At 38.0% G+C, this 20,262-nt stretch overlaps 1 protein-coding gene across 1 annotated transcript in view; it reads left to right on the top strand.

Annotated features, from left to right (window-relative positions):
- The window catches only part of MDFIC (MyoD family inhibitor domain containing), a 104,962-nt gene that overhangs the window by 48,926 nt on the left and 35,774 nt on the right, over positions 1-20,262 (top strand). The window contains exon 3 of the mRNA XM_007453686.1: positions 18,027-18,299. Within this exon, the coding sequence (XP_007453748.1) occupies positions 18,027-18,299 (273 nt within the window). The remainder of the gene's footprint in view (positions 1-18,026; positions 18,300-20,262) is intronic.

Consider the following 20,262-nt stretch of genomic DNA (forward strand, 5'->3'; position numbering starts at 1 on the left):
TCCCTACATATCATTTCAAAATACTCCTACCTAATGAGATCCAGTTATCTTTTCAACAAACTTTATGTACTCTGCCTCTGCCTAATGAGAGACAAATCAAAGTTACATCCCGATGATATATCTAGAGCTAGTGTCATATGGCTATTCCACAGATCTCTGGGTGACCTTTATTCCTCTGGAATGACCCAGAAATCTGGTCTCAATCAAATTTGGACGTAGTGACTCATGATCTTGGGAATTATGGCTTAAAACGTATCTGATTGTATAAGGGTGAAACAAGTATAGGATAGCTGCCATGTAAACTCAGTTACAGTCCTGGTCTAAGGAATATCCATATTCCCCTGATTCAGGATAGTCCAGAAGATGCTGTGGTCAGGGACTATCATCTAAGCATCTCTATTCAGTTTCTTCCCTAACCTTGGGTTTTGTGGTCAGTGGATGGATTCCCGAGGATTATCTGCTAAGAAGTTTTCCCTTGTTGGGTCACCTTCATGGCCATCTCTGAGAAGGGCTTTGGGGAGAATTCCCTTGCAGGGGCCTTAGCAGTTTTTTTCTTGTTGGTAACAAGGACTTAGATTCAGGGATTGCCTTAGGGTTGAACAAGTCACAGGTCTTTATTTGCTAGGCTATAAGGATTTCATTTTTTCTAGCAATATAAATTCTTTACCATCTTTGTTAGGTGCTTATCAATATCCTTTTTTTGGAGGTAGTGGTGGCATACTTCATTTTCTGGCACAAAAGTTGTGTGTCAAATAATGATCTTTGACTCTGGTCCCTTGCCTTGCCACTTTTGTTTCAGAGTTCAGGGATCCCTCTGTCTCCTTTAGTCTTGATCTAATGGCTTCCTGTCACTAGCTCTGCTTACGTGGGTGGTGAAGCTTGACCCAGGCTGTATGCTTCCCCAGGCTGTATCCCTTGTGAATGAGTTGCATGAACTACTTAGTGAGTAGGAAAGGCACTTGAGAGGGCCTGGAGTTTCAGGCTTCCGCAGCTCTTGCGCCTCCTTAATATCCTCTGATTGCATTTTCCAGCGCTTCACATTTACCCAGTCAGCACACTGCATTCAGACTGTAATAAATAATTTGGCTGCTGAAATTCGGGTAACATATCTGAACTTTAGTGGTCCCACATTACTGGCTACCAGGGCTACTTACGGGTTTATATCTGTGAGTTGCACGAAGGCAAGTGGGGGCCAAAATCTAGCTCTTGCTCTACTCACCAAGGTTTGCGCTCAGGCAAGGAAGGCTTTTTGAAATTTGTCTCCACAGAAGGCAGTGCCTTTTTCGGTTTGCAGAGTAGCAAATTTATTTGTGTGATGCTGTCTTTGGCTGTGTTGCTTGCAGGTAAAAAAAGCTTTCTTTAATAAAACTGTCCGCATTTTCTAGTCAGCTTTTATGTTGGCCAGTTAGAATCGAGTTTGTTGTTTTATTGTAGCAGTTACTGAAAGCCATGAGAAATCCAGTATACCAATATACGGGTAGATTTCTGCAAAGTCCCCTAAAGCTCCAGCCTTCCTGTGCATGCAATCTGTGTCCCAAGGACTGATGACTGCTTATTTTAACTAGCTACTTTGCTGCTGTTTCATACTGACAGCTTATTTTCCAGCTAGGATGGAGTGATCCTCATTTTCCCCAAACTTAGTTTTGGCTTTACTTAGTTTCCCATTTTAATAACCTACTCCTGATGCAGGTTTTTATATTATATCACAGACCTTCGTTTCAAGGTTTTTGACTTGTACCTTGCCTTACCGGAGAGCCTTATCATATAGAGAAGGGCTGAAGGAACCCAGAGGCAGGCTGGGTCGAGGACCTACGTCAGAAAGCAGTCTGCACCTATCCAAGCGTGTCAATGTGTATATTAAGTTAAAAACCTAAGAGTGCTGCGTGCTTCTTAATGGGTTGTCTTCTTACATGCTTTGTGGTCCTTGAAAGCTGTAATCAGTGTGTAAAGACTCTGGGTGAATTCTGAAGTTTCAAGTGTTTGGGATTTTCAGTATTTGCTTTTTTAGTTGCCAACTACCGTAATTTTACTATTAGTATACGTCGCTTAATGTCTGTAAATGGTGACTTGGTTAAGCATTTCTGATGTGTTATTTAACAAGGTAATACTTGAATATGTATGTTCTGTCCCATTGTGATAGAAGATCAGGTGCTTTTAAAGTGATTACTTCTAAAAACAAAGAATAATAGTTTAAAAAATCTTTTTCTATAAACCTCATGGTGAAACACTAGCAAAGTCAAAGAAACGTTTAACTAATGGTCTGAAAATTGAAGTGAGGTGTAGCTGCTTAATACTTCCTGACTTGCTATTGTTTTGAGAATTCTGAGGAAAACTTCTGTTTGTTGAAACATAACACAGGAACAGTAGGACTTTTCAAACTTCTGCTTGCCCATTATTGATCTTAAAAACAACAATAACAACAAAGGAAATGCCTTTTTATATCTAAAAAAAAGTATATGTGATATATATATATATATATGTCCTGAATATGCCCATTTTTACCTATTAGAAAACTCAGGAATCATTCTTCAAAAGAACATGAAGGCATTACATTCCTTTTTAAGTTACCATATTAAAAAATATTTCAGTATGTAAAATAGGTTTTTGGAAGATTGTGTCTTTGTGCTATTTTTTATTCATGTATTTTCAGTCATACAAAAAACACCATTTAAGCTATTGATTTTCTGCAAAATATAAGCACATATACATTTATTTAGATATTTATTATACAATTATAAATAATTGTGCAGAGGTCACTTTATCAGTTGAATCAAATGAGGGAAATACCTATTGAGTCAGTGAACAAAGGAGACCACAGCAACCAGAGGTCTCATCTTCACTATGGGATTAGATGGGAGGATGATACGCTCTTTTAATATATAAATGAAGCTTGGAGACAGCAATCCATAATGAAAGCTGCTAACTTAAACTGAAAATATTCTATTTTCGAATATATGGGTGGTGAGCTCCTATTATCCAGATAAGTTAACTAGAAACTGATATTCAATAGCTGGTGTAAAGTAAGGCCAAATTTGTCATCCATTTGAGTATAAAAACAAGCATGAGAGAAAAGCTCCACTTGGAGGGGATATAATAAAATTTGTGTTATTCATCGATGTACTGTCTGGGGACTTTTCAGTAATACATGCAAATATTAAAAGAAAGTGTAGCTCGCTTTCTTTAATGATCTTTATTGTTGAATTTATTCTTCCGTTTGTATATTTATTTGAAGCCTGTTTATTTACAAGAAGGTTTGGGGTTGATTTATAGGGGGGAAAAGAGCACCTGGTAACAGAATAAAAAATAAAAGGCAAGTAATAAATCAAAAAGAAATGGCGGGGGAGGGTATTAAGTAGGGGAAAGTAAAGAGGGAGAAATCAATGGGGTGGAACTGGGAAGATAAACCTCCCCAGGCCCATGAAGATCTATCATTTTGCCAGTGAAGGTCCTACTGCCCAGGGAGATGTAACACCCTTCTCAAGCTCACAGAACCAGGAAATACTGACTCCAGAATTCAAACCCTAGTGGGTCTTGTTTGTCAAAGCCTGCACACGTCCCACCATCTGTTGTTGGCAGTATCTTGTTGAAGAAGACACTTGTGTACCAATTGCTCCTGATATAAAGGAGACCGACTGGTCCTAGCTTGCCTGGGACTGTCCTGGTTTTAAAACCACTGTTCTACCTCTCAGCACCTCCCTCAGTCCTGAGCAAACTGTGGTGGATGGTCACCCTGCTGGCTTTCCTTCCAGCCACCGTAAAGGAAGAAATTTGACAGAGTTGTCCCACTGTCCTCGAATGGCAGCTGAAAGCTGGGGTACTTTTCCTACAGAACTGCGTGATGCATGATTATCCCTCAGTGACAGTCGGGTCCTGTGTTATAAAGCTGAGCTGCTGCTTTCTAAGATCCACCAGAGGCTGTGGATTTGGCAGTGGTCTTTCCACTGCTACTGATATATTGTTTTGTTTGTTTCTTGCTAGGGAAGAGTGGTGTCTTTCGGGTCATTTGGGCTAGGGACAATTTACATATATTATATGTTGATATACTATACATAGTTGGTCATAGGCTTTGATAGAAGCTATGAATGTTTTAAAATGAGTCCCACCATTAATTCCATGGCTAACTCAAAGTTTATTTTTTTTTAACATCTTTATTGGAGTATAATTGCTTTACAGTGGTGTGTTAGTTTCTGCTTTATAACAAAGTGAATCAGCTATACATATACATATATCTTCATATGCCCTCCCTCTTGTGTCTCCCTCCTGCCCTCCCTATCTCACCCCTCTAGGTGGTCACAAAGCACCACCTGATCTCCCTGTGCTACGTGGCTGCTTCCCACTAGCTATCTGTTTTACATTTGGTAGTGTATATATGTCCATGCCACTCTTTCACTTTGTCCCAGCTTACCCTTCCCCCTCCCCGTGTCCTCACGTCCATTCTCTACGTCTGCGTCTTTATGCCTGTCCTGCACGGGGTTCTTCAGAACCTTTTTTGTTCTTTTTCAGATTCCATATGTATGTGTTAGCATACATCATTTGTTTTTCTCTTTCTGACTTACTTCACTCTGCATGACAGACTCTAGGTGCACCCGCCTCACTACAAATAACTCAATTTCCGTTCTGCTTATGGCTGAGTAATATTCCATTGTATGTATGTGCCACATCTTCTTTATCCATTCATCTGTCGATGGACACTTAGGTTGCTTCCATGTCCTGGCTATTGTAAATAGAGCTGCAGTGAACATTGTGGTACATGACTCTTTTTGAATTATGGTTTTATCAGGGTATATGCCCAGTAGTGGGATTTCTGGGTCATATGGTAGTTCTATTTTTAGTTTTTTAAGGAACCTCCATACTGTTCCCCATAGTGGCTGTATCAATTTACATTCCCACCAACAGTGCAAGAGGGTGCCCTTTTCTCCACACTCTCTCCAGCATTTATTGTTTTTGGATTTTTTGATGATGGCCATTCTGACTGGTGTCAGGTGATACCTTACTGTAGTTTAGTGATTAGTGATGTTGAGCATTCTTTCATGTGTTTGTTGGCAGTCTGTATATCTTCTTTGGAGAAATGTCTATTTAGGCCTTCTGCCCATTTTTGGATTGGGTTGCTTGCTTTTTTGATATTGAGCTGCATGAGCTGCTTGTAAATTTTGGAGATTAATTCTTTGTCAGTTGCTTCATTTGCAAATATTTTCTCCCATTCTGAGGGTTGTCTTTTCGTCTTGTTTATGGTTTCCTTTGCTGTGCAAAAGCTTTTAAGTTTCATTAGGTCCCATTTGTTTATTTTTGTTTTTATTTCCATTTCTCTAGGAGGTGGGTCCAACAGGATCTTGCTGTGATTTACGTCATAGAGTGTTCTGCCTATGTTTTCCTCTAAGAGTTTGACAGTTTCTGGCCTTACATTTAGGTCTTTAATCCATTTTGAGTTTATTTTTGTGTATGGTGTTAGGGAGTGTTCTAATTTCATTCTTTTACAAGTAGCTGTCCAGTTTTCCCAACACCACTTACTGAAGAGGTTGTCTTTTCTCCATTGTATATTCTTGCCTACTTTATCAAAAATAAGGTGACCATATGTGTGTGGGTTTATCTCTGGGCTTTCTATTCTGTTCCATTGATCTATATTTCTTTTTTTTTTTTAACATCTTTATTGGAGTATAATTGCTTTACAATGGTGTGTTAGTTTCTGCTTTATAACAAAGTGAATCAGTTATACATATACATATGTTGCCATATCACTTCCCTCTTGCGTCTCCCTCCCTATCCCACCCCTCTAGGTGGTCACAAAGCACGGAGCTGATCTCCCTGTGCTATGCGGCTGCTTCCCACTAGCTATCTATTTTATGTTTGGTAGTGTATATATGTCCAGGCCACTCTCTCACTTTGTCACAGCTTACCCTTCCCCCTCCCCATATCCTCAAGTCCATTCTCTAGTAGGTCTGTGTCTTTATTCCTGTCTTACCCCTAGGTTCTTCATGACATTTTTTTTTCTTAGATTCCATATATATGTGTTAGCATATGGTATTTGTTTTTCTCTTTCTGACTTACCTCACTCTGTATGACAGACTCTAGGTCCATCCACCTCACTACAAATAACTCGATTTCGTTTCTTTTTATGGCTGAGTGATATTCCATTGTATATATGTGCCACATCTTCTTTATCCATTTATCCAATGATGAACACTTAGGTTGCTTCCATCTCCTGGCTATTATAAATAGAGCTGCAATGAACACTCTGGTACATGACTCTTTTTGAATTATGGTTTTCTCAGGGTATATGCCCAGTAGTGGGATTGCTGGGTCATATTTCTGTTTTTGTGCCTGTACCATACTGTATTGATTACTGTAGCTTTGTAGTATAGTGTGAAGTCCAGCAGCCTGTTACTTCCAGCTCCATTTTTCTTTCTCAAGATTGCTTTGGCTATTCGGGGTCTTTTGTGTTTTCCATACAAATTGCGCAATTTTTTGTTCTAGTTCTGTGAAAAATGCCAGTGGTAGTTTGATAGAGATTGCATTGAATCTGTAGATTGCTTTGGGTAGTAGAGTCATTTTCACAATGTTGATTCTTCCAATCCAAGAACATGGTATATCTCTCCATCTGTTTGTATCATCTTTAATTTCTTTCATCAGTGTCTTATAGTTATCTGCATACAGGTCTTTTGTCTCCTTAGGTAGGTTTAATCCTAGGTATTTTATTCTTTTTGTTGCCATGGTAAATGGGAGTGTTTCCTTAATTTCTCTTTCAGATTTTTCATCATTAGTGTATAGGAATGCAAGAGATTTCTGTGCGTTAATTTTGTATCCTGCTACTTTACCAGATGCATTGATTAGCTCTAGTAGTTTTCTGGTAGCATCTTTAGGATTCTCTATGTCTAGTATCATGTCATCTGCAAACAGTGACAGCTTTACTTCTTCTTTTCTGATTTGGATTCCTTTTATTTCTTTTTCTTCTCTTATTGCTGTGGCTAAAACTTCCAAAACTATGTTGAATAAGAGTGGTGAGAGTGGGCAACCTTGTCTTGTTCCTGATCTTAGTGGAAATGGTTTCAGTTTTTCCCCATTGAGAATGATGTTGGTTGTGGGTTTGTCATATATGGCCTTTATTATGTTGAGGTAAGTTCACTCCATGCCTACTTTCTGGAGGGTTTTTATCATAAGTGGGTGTTGAATTTCGTCAAAGGCTTTTCCTGCATCTATTGAGATGATCATATGGTTTTCCTCCTTCAGTTTGTAATATGCTGTATCACGTTGATTGATTTGCATATATTGAAGAATCCTTGCATTCCTGGGATAAACTCCACTTGATCATGGTGTATGATCCTTTTAATGTGCTGTTGGATACTGTTTGCTAGTATTTTGTTGAGGATTTTTGCATCTATGTTCATCAGTGATATTGGCCTGTAGTTTTCTTTCTTTGTGACATCTTTGTCTGGTTTTGGCATCAGGGTGATGGTGGCCTTTTGGAATGAGTTTGGGAGTGTCCCTCCCGCTGCTGTATTTTGGAAGAGACTGAGAAGGATGGGTGTTAGCTCTTCTCTAAATGTTTGATAGAATTCGCCTGTGAAGCCATCTGGTCCTGGGCTTTTGTTTGTTGGAAGATTTTTAATCACAGTTTCAATTTCAGTGCTTGTGATTGGTCTGTTCATATTTTCTATTTCTTCCTGGTTCAGTCTCAGAAGATTGTGCTTTCCTAAGAATTTGTTCATTTCTTCCAGGTTATCCACTGTATTGGCATATAGTTGCTTGTAGTAATCTCTCATGATCCTTTGTATTTCTGAAGTGTCAGTTGTTACTTCTCCTTTTTCATTTCTAATTCTGTTGATTTGAGTCTTTTCCCTTTTTTTCTTGATGAGTGTGGCTAATGGTTTATCAATTTTGTTTATCTTCTCAAAGAACCAGCTTTTACTTTTATTGATCTTTGCTATCGTTTCCTTCATTTCCTTTTCATTTGTTTCTGATCTGATCTTTATGATTTCTTTCCTTCTTCTAACTTTGGTATTTTTGGTTCTTCTTTCTCTAATTGCTTTACGTGTAAGGTTAGGTTGTTTATTTGAGATGTTTTTTGTTTCTTGATGTAGGCTTGTATTGCTATAAAATTCCCTCTTAGAACTGCTTTTGCTGCATCCCATAGTTTTTGTGTCATTGTGTTTTCATTGTCATTTGTTTCTAGGTGTTTTTTGATTTCCTCTTTGACTTCTTCAGTGATCTCTTGGTTATTTAGTAGTGTATTGTTTAGCCTCCATGTGTTTGTAGTTTTTTACAGATTATTTTTCCGTAATTGATATCTAGTCTCATAGCATTGTGGTTGGAAAAGATACTTTCTATGATTTCAGTTTTCTTAAATTTACCAAGGCTTGATTTGTGATCCAAGATATGATCTATCCTGGAAAATGTTCCCTGAGCACTTGATAAGAAAGTGTATTCTGTTGGTTTTGGATGGAATGTCCTATAAGGATCAATTAAGTCCATGTGGTTTAATGTATCATTTAAAGCTTGTGTTTCCTTACTTATTTTCATTTTGGATGATCTGTCCATTGGTGAAAGTGGGGTGTTAAAGTTCCCTACTATGATTTTGTTACTGTCAGTTTCCCCTTTTTTGGCTGTTAGCATTTGCCTTATGTATTGAGGTGTTCCTATGTTTATGTTGGGTGCATAAATATTTACAATTATTATATCTTCTTCTTGGATTGATCCGTTGATCATTATGTAGTGTCCTTCTTTATCTCTTGTAATAGTCTTTATTTTAAAGTCTGTTTTGTCTGATATGAGAATTTCTACTCCAGCTTTTTTTATTTCCATTTGCATGGAATATCTTTTTCCATCCCCTCACTTTCAGTCTGTATGTGTCCCTAGGTCTGAAGTGTATCCTTTGTAGACAGCATATATATGGGTCTTGTTTTTGTAGCCATTCAGCCAGTCTCTGTTTTTTGGTTGGAGCATTTAATCCATTTACATTTAAGGTAGTTATTGATATGCATGTTCCTATTACCATTTTCTTAATTGTTTTGCATTTGTTATTGTAGGTCTTTTCCTTCTCTTGTGTTTCCTGCCTAGAGAAGTTCCTTTAGCATTTGTTGTAAAGCTGGTTTGGTGGTGCTGAATTCTCTTAGCTTTTGCTTGTCTGTAAAGGTTTTAATTTCTCCGTCAAATCTGAATGAAATCCTTGCCTGGTAGACTAATCTTGGTTGTAGTTTTTTCCCCTTCATTACTTTAAATATGTCCTGCCACTCCCTTCTGGCTTGCAGAGTTTGTGCTGAAAGATCTGCTGTTAACCTTATGGGAATTCCCTTGTATGTTATTTGTTGTTTTTCCCTTGCTGCTTTTAATATGTTTTCTTTGTATTTAATTTTTGATAGTTTGATTAATATGTGTCTTGGCGTGTTTCTCCTTGGATTTATCCTGTGTGGGACTCTCTGTGCTTCCTGGACTTGATTAACTATTTCCTTTCCCATATTAGGGAAGTTTTCACCTATAATCTCTTCAAATATTTTCTCAGTCCCTTTCTTCTTTTCTTGTTCTTCTGGTTCCCCTATAATTGGAATGTTGCTGTGCTCAGTGTTGTCCCAGAGGTCTCTGAGACTGTCCTCAGTTCTTTTCATTCTCTTTTCTTTATTCTGCTCTGCTGTAGTTACTTCCACTCTTTTGTCTTCTGGGTCACTTATCCATTTTTCTGCCTCAGTTATTCTGCTATTGATTCCTTGTAGAGAATTTTTAATTTCATTTATTATGTTTTTCATCATTGTTTGTTTGCTCTTTAGTTCTTCTAGGTCCTTGTTAAACATTTCTTGTATTTTTCCATTCTTTTTCCAAGATTTTGGATCATCTTTACTATCATTATTCTGAATTCTTTTTCAGGTAGACTGCCTATTTCCTCTTCATTTGTTTGGTCTGGTGGGTTTTGTCCTTGCTCCTTCATCTGCTGTGTGTTTCTCTGTCTTCTCATTTTGCTTAACTTACTTTGTTTGGGGTCTCCTTTTCACAGGCTGCAGGTTCGTAGCTCCTGTTGTTTTTGGTGTCTGCCCACAGTGGCTAAGGTTGGTTCAGTGGGTTGTGTTGGCTTCCTGGTGGAGGGGTCTGGTGCCTATGTTCTGGTGGATGAGGCTGGATCATGTCTTTCTCGTGGGCAGGACCTCGTCCAGAGGTATGTTTTGGGGTGTCTGTTGACTTATTATTAATTTAGGCAGCCTCTCTACTAATGGGTGGGGTTGTGTTCCTGTCTTGCTAGTTGTTTGGCATAGGATGTCCAGCACTGTAGCTTGCGCATCGTTGCGTGTAGCTGGGTCTTAGCACTGAGGTGGAGATCTCTGGGAAAGCTTTTGCCGTTTGATATTACCTGGAGCTGGGAGGTCTCTAGTGGGTCAGTGTCCTAAACTTGGCTCTCCCACCTCAGAGGCACAGGCCTGACACCTGGCCGGAGCACCAAGACCCTGCCAGCCACACAGCCCAGAAGAAAAGAGAGAAAAAAAGAAAGAAATAAAAATAAAATAAAATAAAGTTATTAAAATAAAAAAATTTTAAAAAAATTAAAAAGTAATAAAAAAATTAAAAGAAAGAAAGCAACAAAAAGAAATCCACCAATGATAACAAGCGCTAAAAACTATACAAAAAAGAGAACAAACAAAACAAAAACGGACAGACAGAACCCAAGACATAATGGTAAAAGCAAAGCTATACAGACAAAATCACACAAAGAAGCATACACATACACACTACAAAAAGAGAAAAAGGAAAAAAATCTATATCTTTTGGGAAGTCTGAGGTCTTCTGCCAGCATTCAGTAGGTGTTCTGTAGGAGTTGTTCCACATGTAGATGTATTTCTGATGTATTTGTGGGGAGGAAAGTCATCTCCACATCTTACTCCTCTGCCATCTTGAAAGTCTCTTTTTCAAATTACAGGTGTAGGAGCAGGTTTTGTTGAGAGACAGGTGGAGAAGCAGGTTGGCATAGAGCAAGCCAGCTTGCTGCTGCCTGCAGTCCAGCCCTTGGTTGCCACGGCCATCTGTCGGTCCCGTGAGCCTCGGAGGGAGGACAAAAGAGGTGTCCCTGTGGCCGGGACAGGCTCTCAGCGTAGGCGATGGGAAGGACCCGAGTACAGCCAGCCAGAGCACTAAGACCCTGTCAGCTACATGGCTTTTGGGAAGTCTGAGGTCTCTGCCAGCATTCAGTAGGTGTTCTGTAGGAGTTGTTCCACATGTAGATGTATTTCTGATGTATTTGTGGGGAGGAAAGTCATCTCCACATCTTACTCCTCTGCCATCTTGAAAGTCTCTTTTTCAAATTACAGGTGTAGGAGCAGGTTTTGTTGAGAGACAGGTGGAGAAGCAGGTTGGCATAGAGCAAGCCAGCTTGCTGCTGCCTGCAGTCCAGCCCTTGGTTGCCACGGCCATCTGTCGGTCCCGTGAGCCTCGGAGGGAGGACAAAAGAGGTGTCCCTGTGGCCGGGACAGGCTCTCAGCGTAGGCGATGGGAAGGACCCGAGTGAGCAGCTGAGGTGGCTACAGCCGCTCCCGCTGCGGATGCCGCCGATTCCCCTGGGCCGCAGGTGTGGGAGAGGCCGTGTCCTCAGGATTGTGGCGCCCGGAGCACAGCGCTCGCCTCAAGGTTTATTTCTTATGTAACAGTATGAGATGAGTATTCCAGGTCACTGAGAGGCTCTCTTCCCTGCTGCCATGCAGATTCCTTCTGTTCGGTTTCTCCAATATCCCTTAAGATATTTCCCTCAGCTGTGGTCAAAGCTGGGTTGCCCAAGTGCAAGAAAAATAGTATAGGGAGGACACACCCAAGTCTTAAGGCCCTGGCCTAGAAGTGGCAAGAATAATTTCTTCTCTCAGTCCTTCAGAGCGAACATGGACACGTGGCTGAACTGAACTGCAAGGGAGGCTGGGAAATGGGTTAGCCCCACGCCCAGGACAATGGGGAGGATGGATCTGGTGAACAGCTAGCAATCACCCTCTTCCAGGCTCCACTTAAAGATGTTTAAGTACTTCCTAAATGTTCTTTATGAAATGGAGAAAAGTGCTCAATTCTCCAAACTTCTAAAAGTTGTATTCTGTTGTTTTGGGGAGAAGTACATCTAAGTCCTGACATCTGGTGATTTATTTTGCAATACTTAGAAAGGAATTACTGTTAAAAATGCTAACCATTGTGATAGCATCATAAGACAATCCCCTCCATCCTGTGAGGCCTCAGTCATGTAATCAGAATTTAATTGGGATTCTCAAATGATCAAGTTTCCAAAAAATTACAGTTCCAAAATATATCTCAATATGTTAGTACACACATTAAATAAAATGAAGATGGAAAATCTGAAGGCCCTTGGAGGGGAACTAAGGACACAGAAATAGAAAATGCCAGGAGCTTCCAGAGTGTGTGTTAGGATGCTGGGTCCACTCAGGCTTGCATCAAGCTGATACCTGGTTGTCTAATAGCACATTTATTTTAGTTGATTTTAGCCTAAATTTAGATTATAACAATAAAGTAGTATAGTTTTGTCATAGTAGTGCATATTGAAGTAAGAAACTTTTAAAGCTATTATTGTATGTAGATGCATATTTTATGTATATATAATAAAACACTATTTTGTTATAGATATGTATAAATAAAGTCTGCTTGTGTGTGTGTGTGTGTGTGTGTGTGTGTGTGTGTGTGTGTGTCTGTCTGTCTGTCTGTCTCATAGTGACCGTGGAGTAGCATAGTACTTGGTACCCAATAAAAGCTTTGTAACTATCCCTAGGAAGAGTAAATTCGGTTTACACCAAGTCAGTTTCCCCTGTCCATATTCTATTCTCCATATTCTATTTTGTTCATTTTGTTACTGACAATTTTAAATCCTAAGCATTTAATTTAGATTTGTTTTTGTATGTGTACAACAACCATTTAAACTGACTAAATGGCATGAGAATTCTTTTGTAATTTTATTAAATCTGACTTGTGTAAAGAGACCAACGACTGAAGATGATTTGCACATGCTAATAGATTATATGCTATAGCAGAATGTTGCTTTATATTGCTACTCCAGCAGCTGCAGTTTCAAGTATAGTTATTACTAGCTCCAATATCACCCAGTTTTTTAAAAAAAAATTTTATCAAAAGAAGTTCATGCTATTGACTCATTACTCCCATATTTATTATTATTGAAAATCACTAGATCTAATTCTATTGGTTTCCTTCCTGATTGAAAACATTTGAACCTAGAAAGCACAGTATTTCTTAAGACATTTGTAACTATTCATCATGGATATTAAAATTACAATCATGATGCATTGTGTGAACAATGATTTAAAAAAAAAATTCTTTACACATATGGTAAGCGGGTGACCAATGCTATCCAGGTTTGGAGATGCTGAATGTTCATATAACTGGTATTTGAAATTTTGATGTGTATTGCATTTGTTACTGAATATCAAGAATACATTTTTTTTGCTCATATAGAGTAAGTTTAAAATGGGGTCTTTTGTAGAAGCACCCATCCTGTTTAGAATGATATAACAGATGCTGAATGTTCACATATCAAACAAAATGCCAGCCTTCTGTAGAAAAGAGGTGTCAAAAAGTTTCTTTGTACCTTTAACGCATGTGATTATGTAGTACAAAATGCAGAGTTTGTAAAATTTCTTGAATATACAGGCAAAAAAATGAATAATTCAAAACAACTCATAAGTTCTACATTCTATTGTCCCTTTATAACGCAGGCAGAAGATAGCAGTGCACTCCCAATAGAGCTGAATTTGCACAAGTTACACCTCTGAAAATGCCAGTTGGTCTATGGTCTACTTTTGAGAGCTGTCACATATGTAAAGATTTGAAAAAAGAAAGACAGCTGAATGAGAACAGTGGATCATTAAAGGGAGAGTGAGGGTCCCTAGGCATCACTTGTGTTCTAAGAAGCATTGTGTCATTCCCATATTAGTGTGCTTTTTTTTTTTTTAAGCCATACACAACTTTTACACAATAAGGAAAAGAAATCTGTTTAAAACCAAGTAGTTATGGTTTAATCAGTCAGACGTTTCTGTTCTTTAATTCAAGAATAAAATCACATTCCTGATTTGGTTTTAGTTGTACTTTTACTGTAAGATTTAATTCACATCTATGAAAAATGATCAATGAAGTTAAATGTCTTTTAAGATAATTCATATATCTAGGGTTTATCCAGTTTTGATTTGACTTATATATTGCATGCATCTGACAAAATCATAATGTTAAGAAACTGGAATGAAGAGATAATACTTGGTTACTTGACCCATAATACAAACTACACTAAAAATAATTAGGTGGCAGTGAAACAAAAATGAATGTACTATCATTTATCTGCCAACAGAAATAGATATCATTTTGAAGATTGAAATGTAGATAAATCATTAAGGATATGTTTGAATATCACTCCGGCCATACCCAGTAATTTGCAAAAAGTCAATTTTGATAGTAGGAAAAGGTCAGACCTGTCGGTTTTAGAATTTGGTGGCAAGACCTGATGTCTTTTGCCACCTTTATTTTTACTTATGGAGAATGTTTATTACATAATAATTTTAAATTGATCTTGGATTATGGAATATGACAGGGCCTTTTTGATTGATAAGTCTCCCCAGCATTGGTCAGTAACATTTCAACTTAACCCAGCTCTCAGATTGCTTGAATTATTCTTTGCAGAGAAGAAGTGGCCCAAAACATTCCATTTATTTGGTGCGCTTATTGGAAGGAGCTCTGAAAAGAACACCAAATTAGGTTTAACTGTCTTCTTTGGCATCCCATTAAATACATACGCATAACTAGCTTTATGTTCAATAGCAGTCATTAGGATGTCATTCTAGTTGATACAAGAAGTTACAGGAGCAGCAAATTAATCTCTGGATTAAATGATTGCACACCCATTAGAAATAGATCTTCACAAGCCTTGATTGTTGATTTCAGTTTTGAGAAGGGCATATATAGCTAGTAAACAGAGAAGTAACCTTTTTTTCTTTTCACCAGAAGTTAGGAGAAAAACAGAACATTTTGATAAATTTTATAGCTGTTACTTTGTGTTATTCCCAAATAATAACTGTTTAGAAAACTATTCTCCTTTATCACTAAAAAACTGAATAAATCTAAGAGGAGTTCATATATTAGTTTTATAGATTGGGTATTATTGTTAATAGACTTGGTATGAAAGGATGCTTTCATTAAGCAGAAAAACACCAAACTTTTTTTCTTACAGTATGCACATTCATGAGTAAAATGTTCTGGTATGTTAAGATGTTTTTCCTTAAGAGACATAGGATATGTGAACAAGAATGGAAGTAAACAATGTGTGCTAAAGAGTCACTCAAATGCAAGCTGTCTTGTTTGTCAAAAATATATACCAAGTCTTAGGTAGTCCCCAGATGACAGGTAATTAGTCCATTTTAGACTTATCAGTGCCATGTATAACTGTTACAATTTTGCATGCAATACTTTTTCTAAGTCAAAGACCTCTCAGTATTCAGATTTAATTTACATTTCCTAACTGTTCATAATCATAAACAGAAAAGACTAAAACAGCAGCTTCAGATTTTAAAATTCCAGGAAATTATCTAGTAGTAAAATTTGACACCGAACGGTTTTTGTTGTTACTGTTGTTTTGATGAAATGCTATGATTGGTAACTCTGCTTAGGAGCTACACAAGCAAGGTAAGTGTTGATTTTAAGAACCTCATTACTTAACCAATGTAAACAGATAACATTTTGGGTTGAGATCAGGGCTCTTAGCTGCAAAAACCAGAATCCATTTTAGCTAATTTATAGAAAATAAATGTATTAGTAGCAATAGATTCTCCCAAGAGTTACACAGCCAAGGATCATGCCCATGCATTCAACGGGGCTTCCCTAATGAAAACCCCACTAATGCTGCACCCTAGGCCCACTGGTCTGCTAGGAAGTGGACACCAGACACTGCACCCACTGCCAAGACCAACAAATGCCTTCTTCGCTGTCTGTGTGAGAGGCTCCACGACCCAGGTGTGGCTGCCATCTTGCATTGGTACTTCTGCACCTTCTGCACTTCTGCATACTTCTCCTTGGTAGAATGTAAGTCACGTATGTGCCCTTTAACTCAAGAGGAATGTAGGGAAGAGATAGAGGACGGTATCAAAAGCTATAAGGGTATTCAGGAATGCTGGGCAGACAGATGATCACTAGTCACCCGTTTGTTTTGTGATTTGTTGTCCAAAGAATCAAAGTAGTTTGCCCTTTTTAGTGTCGTGCTAATAAAATGTTCTTTTATAATTTTCTTTTAAGCTCTTCATATATAGACATTTAATATACCTGAAATTTCTTTGTATGAGAGATACATGCATTTGCATGTGCATACATATACATTTTGGGGACTTTCTCTGCTGTTCCATTGGTTTATGTCTATGCCTGGACCACCACCGTACTGTCTTAGTTACTGTAGTTTTAAAATAAGACTTTATATCTGGTAAGTCAAATCCCACATTTGTCTTTTTCTTCCTTAAAATTTCCTTAGTGATTCTTGTACTCTTACTTATAAATTTTGGGATCAGCTCATCAAGTTCCACAAATAAGCCTTTTGGAAATTTTATGGGAATTACATTAAATAAATTGGGGAGAATTAACATATTATCAGAATTAACATATTTATACTCTCTCCATTTATTAGGGTTTTCTTTTATATCTTTCAGTAATATTTTGTAATTTTTGCCACGAAATCTCTGCTGCCTTTTTTCTAGCTTAATTCCTAGATACTTATAGGGTTTTTTGTTTGTTGGCTTGTTTTTCTTTTTTTGTTGCTATGAAGAGTTCAATTTTTCTTGCATATTTTCTAGTTGCTTACTGTTGGCTTGTAGAATTTGGCTGATTTGAATATGGTTCATCGTGTGTAAGTCCTGCTAAATTCTTAGTTTTTCAGAATGTACAGTCTCTTAGATTTCCCCTGGGATATTCAATTATGTACCCATCTCAGAAATTTGTTTCTTCCTTTTCAGGACTCACCCCTGTTTTTTTTTCTTTTTGGTGTTTATTGTTTTTGCCAGTGTAATGTTGCATAAGAGGGTGAAGGTGGGCATTCTTTTCCTGGTTCTGACCAAACAGGAGCACTTCTCCAGTGTTGACTTTTAATTTTGCTAGATGCGTTTTGCCAGATTAAGGAAGTTCTTTTCTATTCCTATCTTTCCATAAATGGTTTATTTTAAAATCAAATTAAAGAATATGGAAAAGGTTTTCTTCTTCAGAATTTAAAGTGGAATTAAAAAGAAAATCAACTATCTCGTTCTCTCTTATCCAGCTTTGATACCTGACCTCATTGTTCCTTGCCTATCTCAAAAGGTAATTGAGCAGTTTATCATTTTCAGGGATATTGCTATAATACTGTTTGTCTATGGCACCTAAAAAAGGACCTGGGGGCTTCCCTGGTGGCGCAGTGGTTGAGGGTCCGCCTGCCGATGCAGGGGGCGCGGGTTCGTGCCCCGGTCCGGGAGGATCCCACGTGCCGCTGAGTGCCGGGGCCCGTGCGTTATGGCCGCTGGGCCTGCGCGTCCGGAGCCCGTGCTCCGCAGCGGGAGAGGCCACAGCAGTGAGAGGCCCGCGTACAGCAAAAAAGGGACTTGGGGGAATTCCCTGGCAGTCCAGTGGTTAGGACTCCATGCTTTCACTGCTGAGGGCCAGGGTTAGAGAGCCCGTGGTAGAGAAAAAAAAAAAAAAAAAAAAAAGGACTTGGGACTTAGAAAACAATCCACATTAGCTGTTGAATGAGTTTTGAATTAACGTTTTTCAGATTTTCAACTTAAATTTTTTAAAGAAAAAAAATACCTTTTTTTCTCCTCTTTTTATATCCCTTGTGGAAAGTCACCCTTGATGACCCCCTTCCCATTTTCCCTTTTAGTAATTATGCCTTCTCTATGTTCATGTTTATTCATGATTTCCTTTTATTTTTTTTTTCCTCTTCACTTTTAGGATCATGGGTAAAACCCAAGAAAGTCTGTTACTGAGTCTATTTTGATTATTTTCAAATATTCATTTTTTTCACTGGATAAACTTTGCCTGTTTTTTTCACTTAGCCCAACCTCAGCGCTTGCCTCAGCTTCAGACTGCAGCACAGGAAAGTGAGGAGGAAATAAGCAAGATAAAGAATGGCCACCCAAGTCTGAGCAATGGAAATGGAATCCACCACGGGGCCAAACATGTATCTGCAGAGAATCGAAGACTTTCAGCACCCGTTTCTCAAAAAATGCATAGAAAAATTCAATCCAGCTTGTCTGTAAACAGTGACATCAATAAGAAGAGTAAAGTAAATGCTGTCTTTTCTCAAAAGACAGGCTCTTCACCTGAAGGTAAGTGTGAAACATATGCATATTTTATTTGACCAGATGTAAAATCATATTCACGAATAATTATTTGATCAAGCAAACATAAATGAAGAATCTTGCTTATCCTCCAAACAGGAATTTTGGTAAAATGCAGCTTCCCCAAAGGAAAGCACAGGAAGCGTTGGCAGCTGACATCCTGCTTTTAGATTGTCTTCTAGAGTGAATAGTCATTACTTTAAATATGACTGCTATACTTCTTTTTTTAATACCACCTTTAAAAATACAAATACAAATATGTTTTGGTGGCATATGAATGTATGTATTTTTTTCATCCCTGATTCAATATGTTATGCTGTGGTTCAGAGATACCCACTTGTATTTTTGTCTTGCAAATCAGTTTTTAAATATATGCAAAGCTAAAGCAAAGATTTCGTAATTTTCGTGCTTTTGCCAGGGAGTGGGCTAGGTGATCTCTGTTGCTTGATGGACCTGTATCTTCCAGCTACCAGTGCTGCCCTGGACAGTTCCCCTCCCCCAGCCCTGCTTCATTCCAAGCTCACTGTGGTCTGGCCTTTAGCTCCTTCCCTAGAGGCACTAGGCTACGTTCTCTGACCTCTCAGGAATTAGTGATTACCTTGTCAATTAAATACTATGAAGCTGGAAAAGCTTTTCTTTATTATAACACAAACCTGTCTGGTGATGTTGGGTTTATAACCTACAGATTCCTTTTATAAAAATGGCGGTGGTGTTGTGTCAAAAAAAAGAATAGCTTTCCCTCAAGTTTAAGGTCCCAGATTTCTCCCAGCATATATGCATGTTCCTCTGCTCTACCTCTTCCCTCCTTTCAGCAGTTCGTGGGCATCAAAAACTCAAATCTTTTTTTTTTTAATATATATATGTATTTTTTCTGGTTCAGGTATTGTGTTTGTGTGTGTATATATATATATATATATATATATATACATTCGTATAGATAAAATATAAAATATTTTTCTTATTCCCCTTTCTATTTTAATTATCATGAAATCTTAAAGAAGGGAAATTCTGGGCATGCTTCTGTGAAGTTGGCCATGCTTATTCAGAGAGAGAGAGAAATTGAGTTGTAAATAGGAAATTGTATTGAGAGTTACCAGTAATGAGTGGGAGAAAGGATATTACATTTTTGGCTACAGGTGTCTCAAACTCAACTGAGGTAAAGTGTTAGGTTGATCAAATGATATGATAATAAATGGTCTGCATAGTTCCAGGTCAGTGACACTACTTTCCAAACTAATTAGATTGAAAGGGACATGATTGACACTTTAAAATGAGTTTGACATGTAAGCTGCATGGTCATCTCTGAAGCATAGGTAGGCTGTTAACTAAACTGGCTCTCCAAGGAGTTGGGAAGGCAATGCAATTTTTGAGAGAGAATCTTTGCTTCTAGGTGATTGGGCGAAATAATTGAATGCAATTGAAATCTTCTTGTTTTATACACTTGACTTTTCTTATTGTGCCCCTAACCTCTAATTTGCCATCTGATATTTACTGATTTTAAATAATGATAACATTTGCATATCCAACTTGAAATAGCTTATGGAATTTTTATAAAATTTGTTATTATTCACTTATTTTTTATATCATGTCTGAATTGATGATTGATTTCTAATGGAAGAATGCAGCTTTGTAAGTAACATATGAAGGAAGAGGAAAACCAGTAGTTATATAAATGAAGTAATATAAATGAAATGTAATTCTACTCTCCCTTCCTCTCTCCTCTTCCTTGCTTTTTCTCTACTATCCTCCTCTTACCCACACATACTTAGGGCTGACTACAAAGGTGTGGATAAGGGAAGTCCCTTGTAATCCTTCTCTTATTACAAAATCTGTTCCAGATTGGATCGGGGGTACGAGGAGTAGGAAATGCCAATGGAGCTGTTTAAATATACTGTACAATGTCCTACCCATTTACTTCTGAAGTAAATGGTAGGTTCCTTTTATTGTGATT

The sequence above is a fragment of the Lipotes vexillifer genome, unplaced genomic scaffold, assembly GCF_000442215.2.
Source record: "Lipotes vexillifer unplaced genomic scaffold, Lipotes_vexillifer_v1.1 scaffold1256, whole genome shotgun sequence".
Taxonomy (NCBI): Eukaryota; Metazoa; Chordata; class Mammalia; order Artiodactyla; family Lipotidae; genus Lipotes; species Lipotes vexillifer.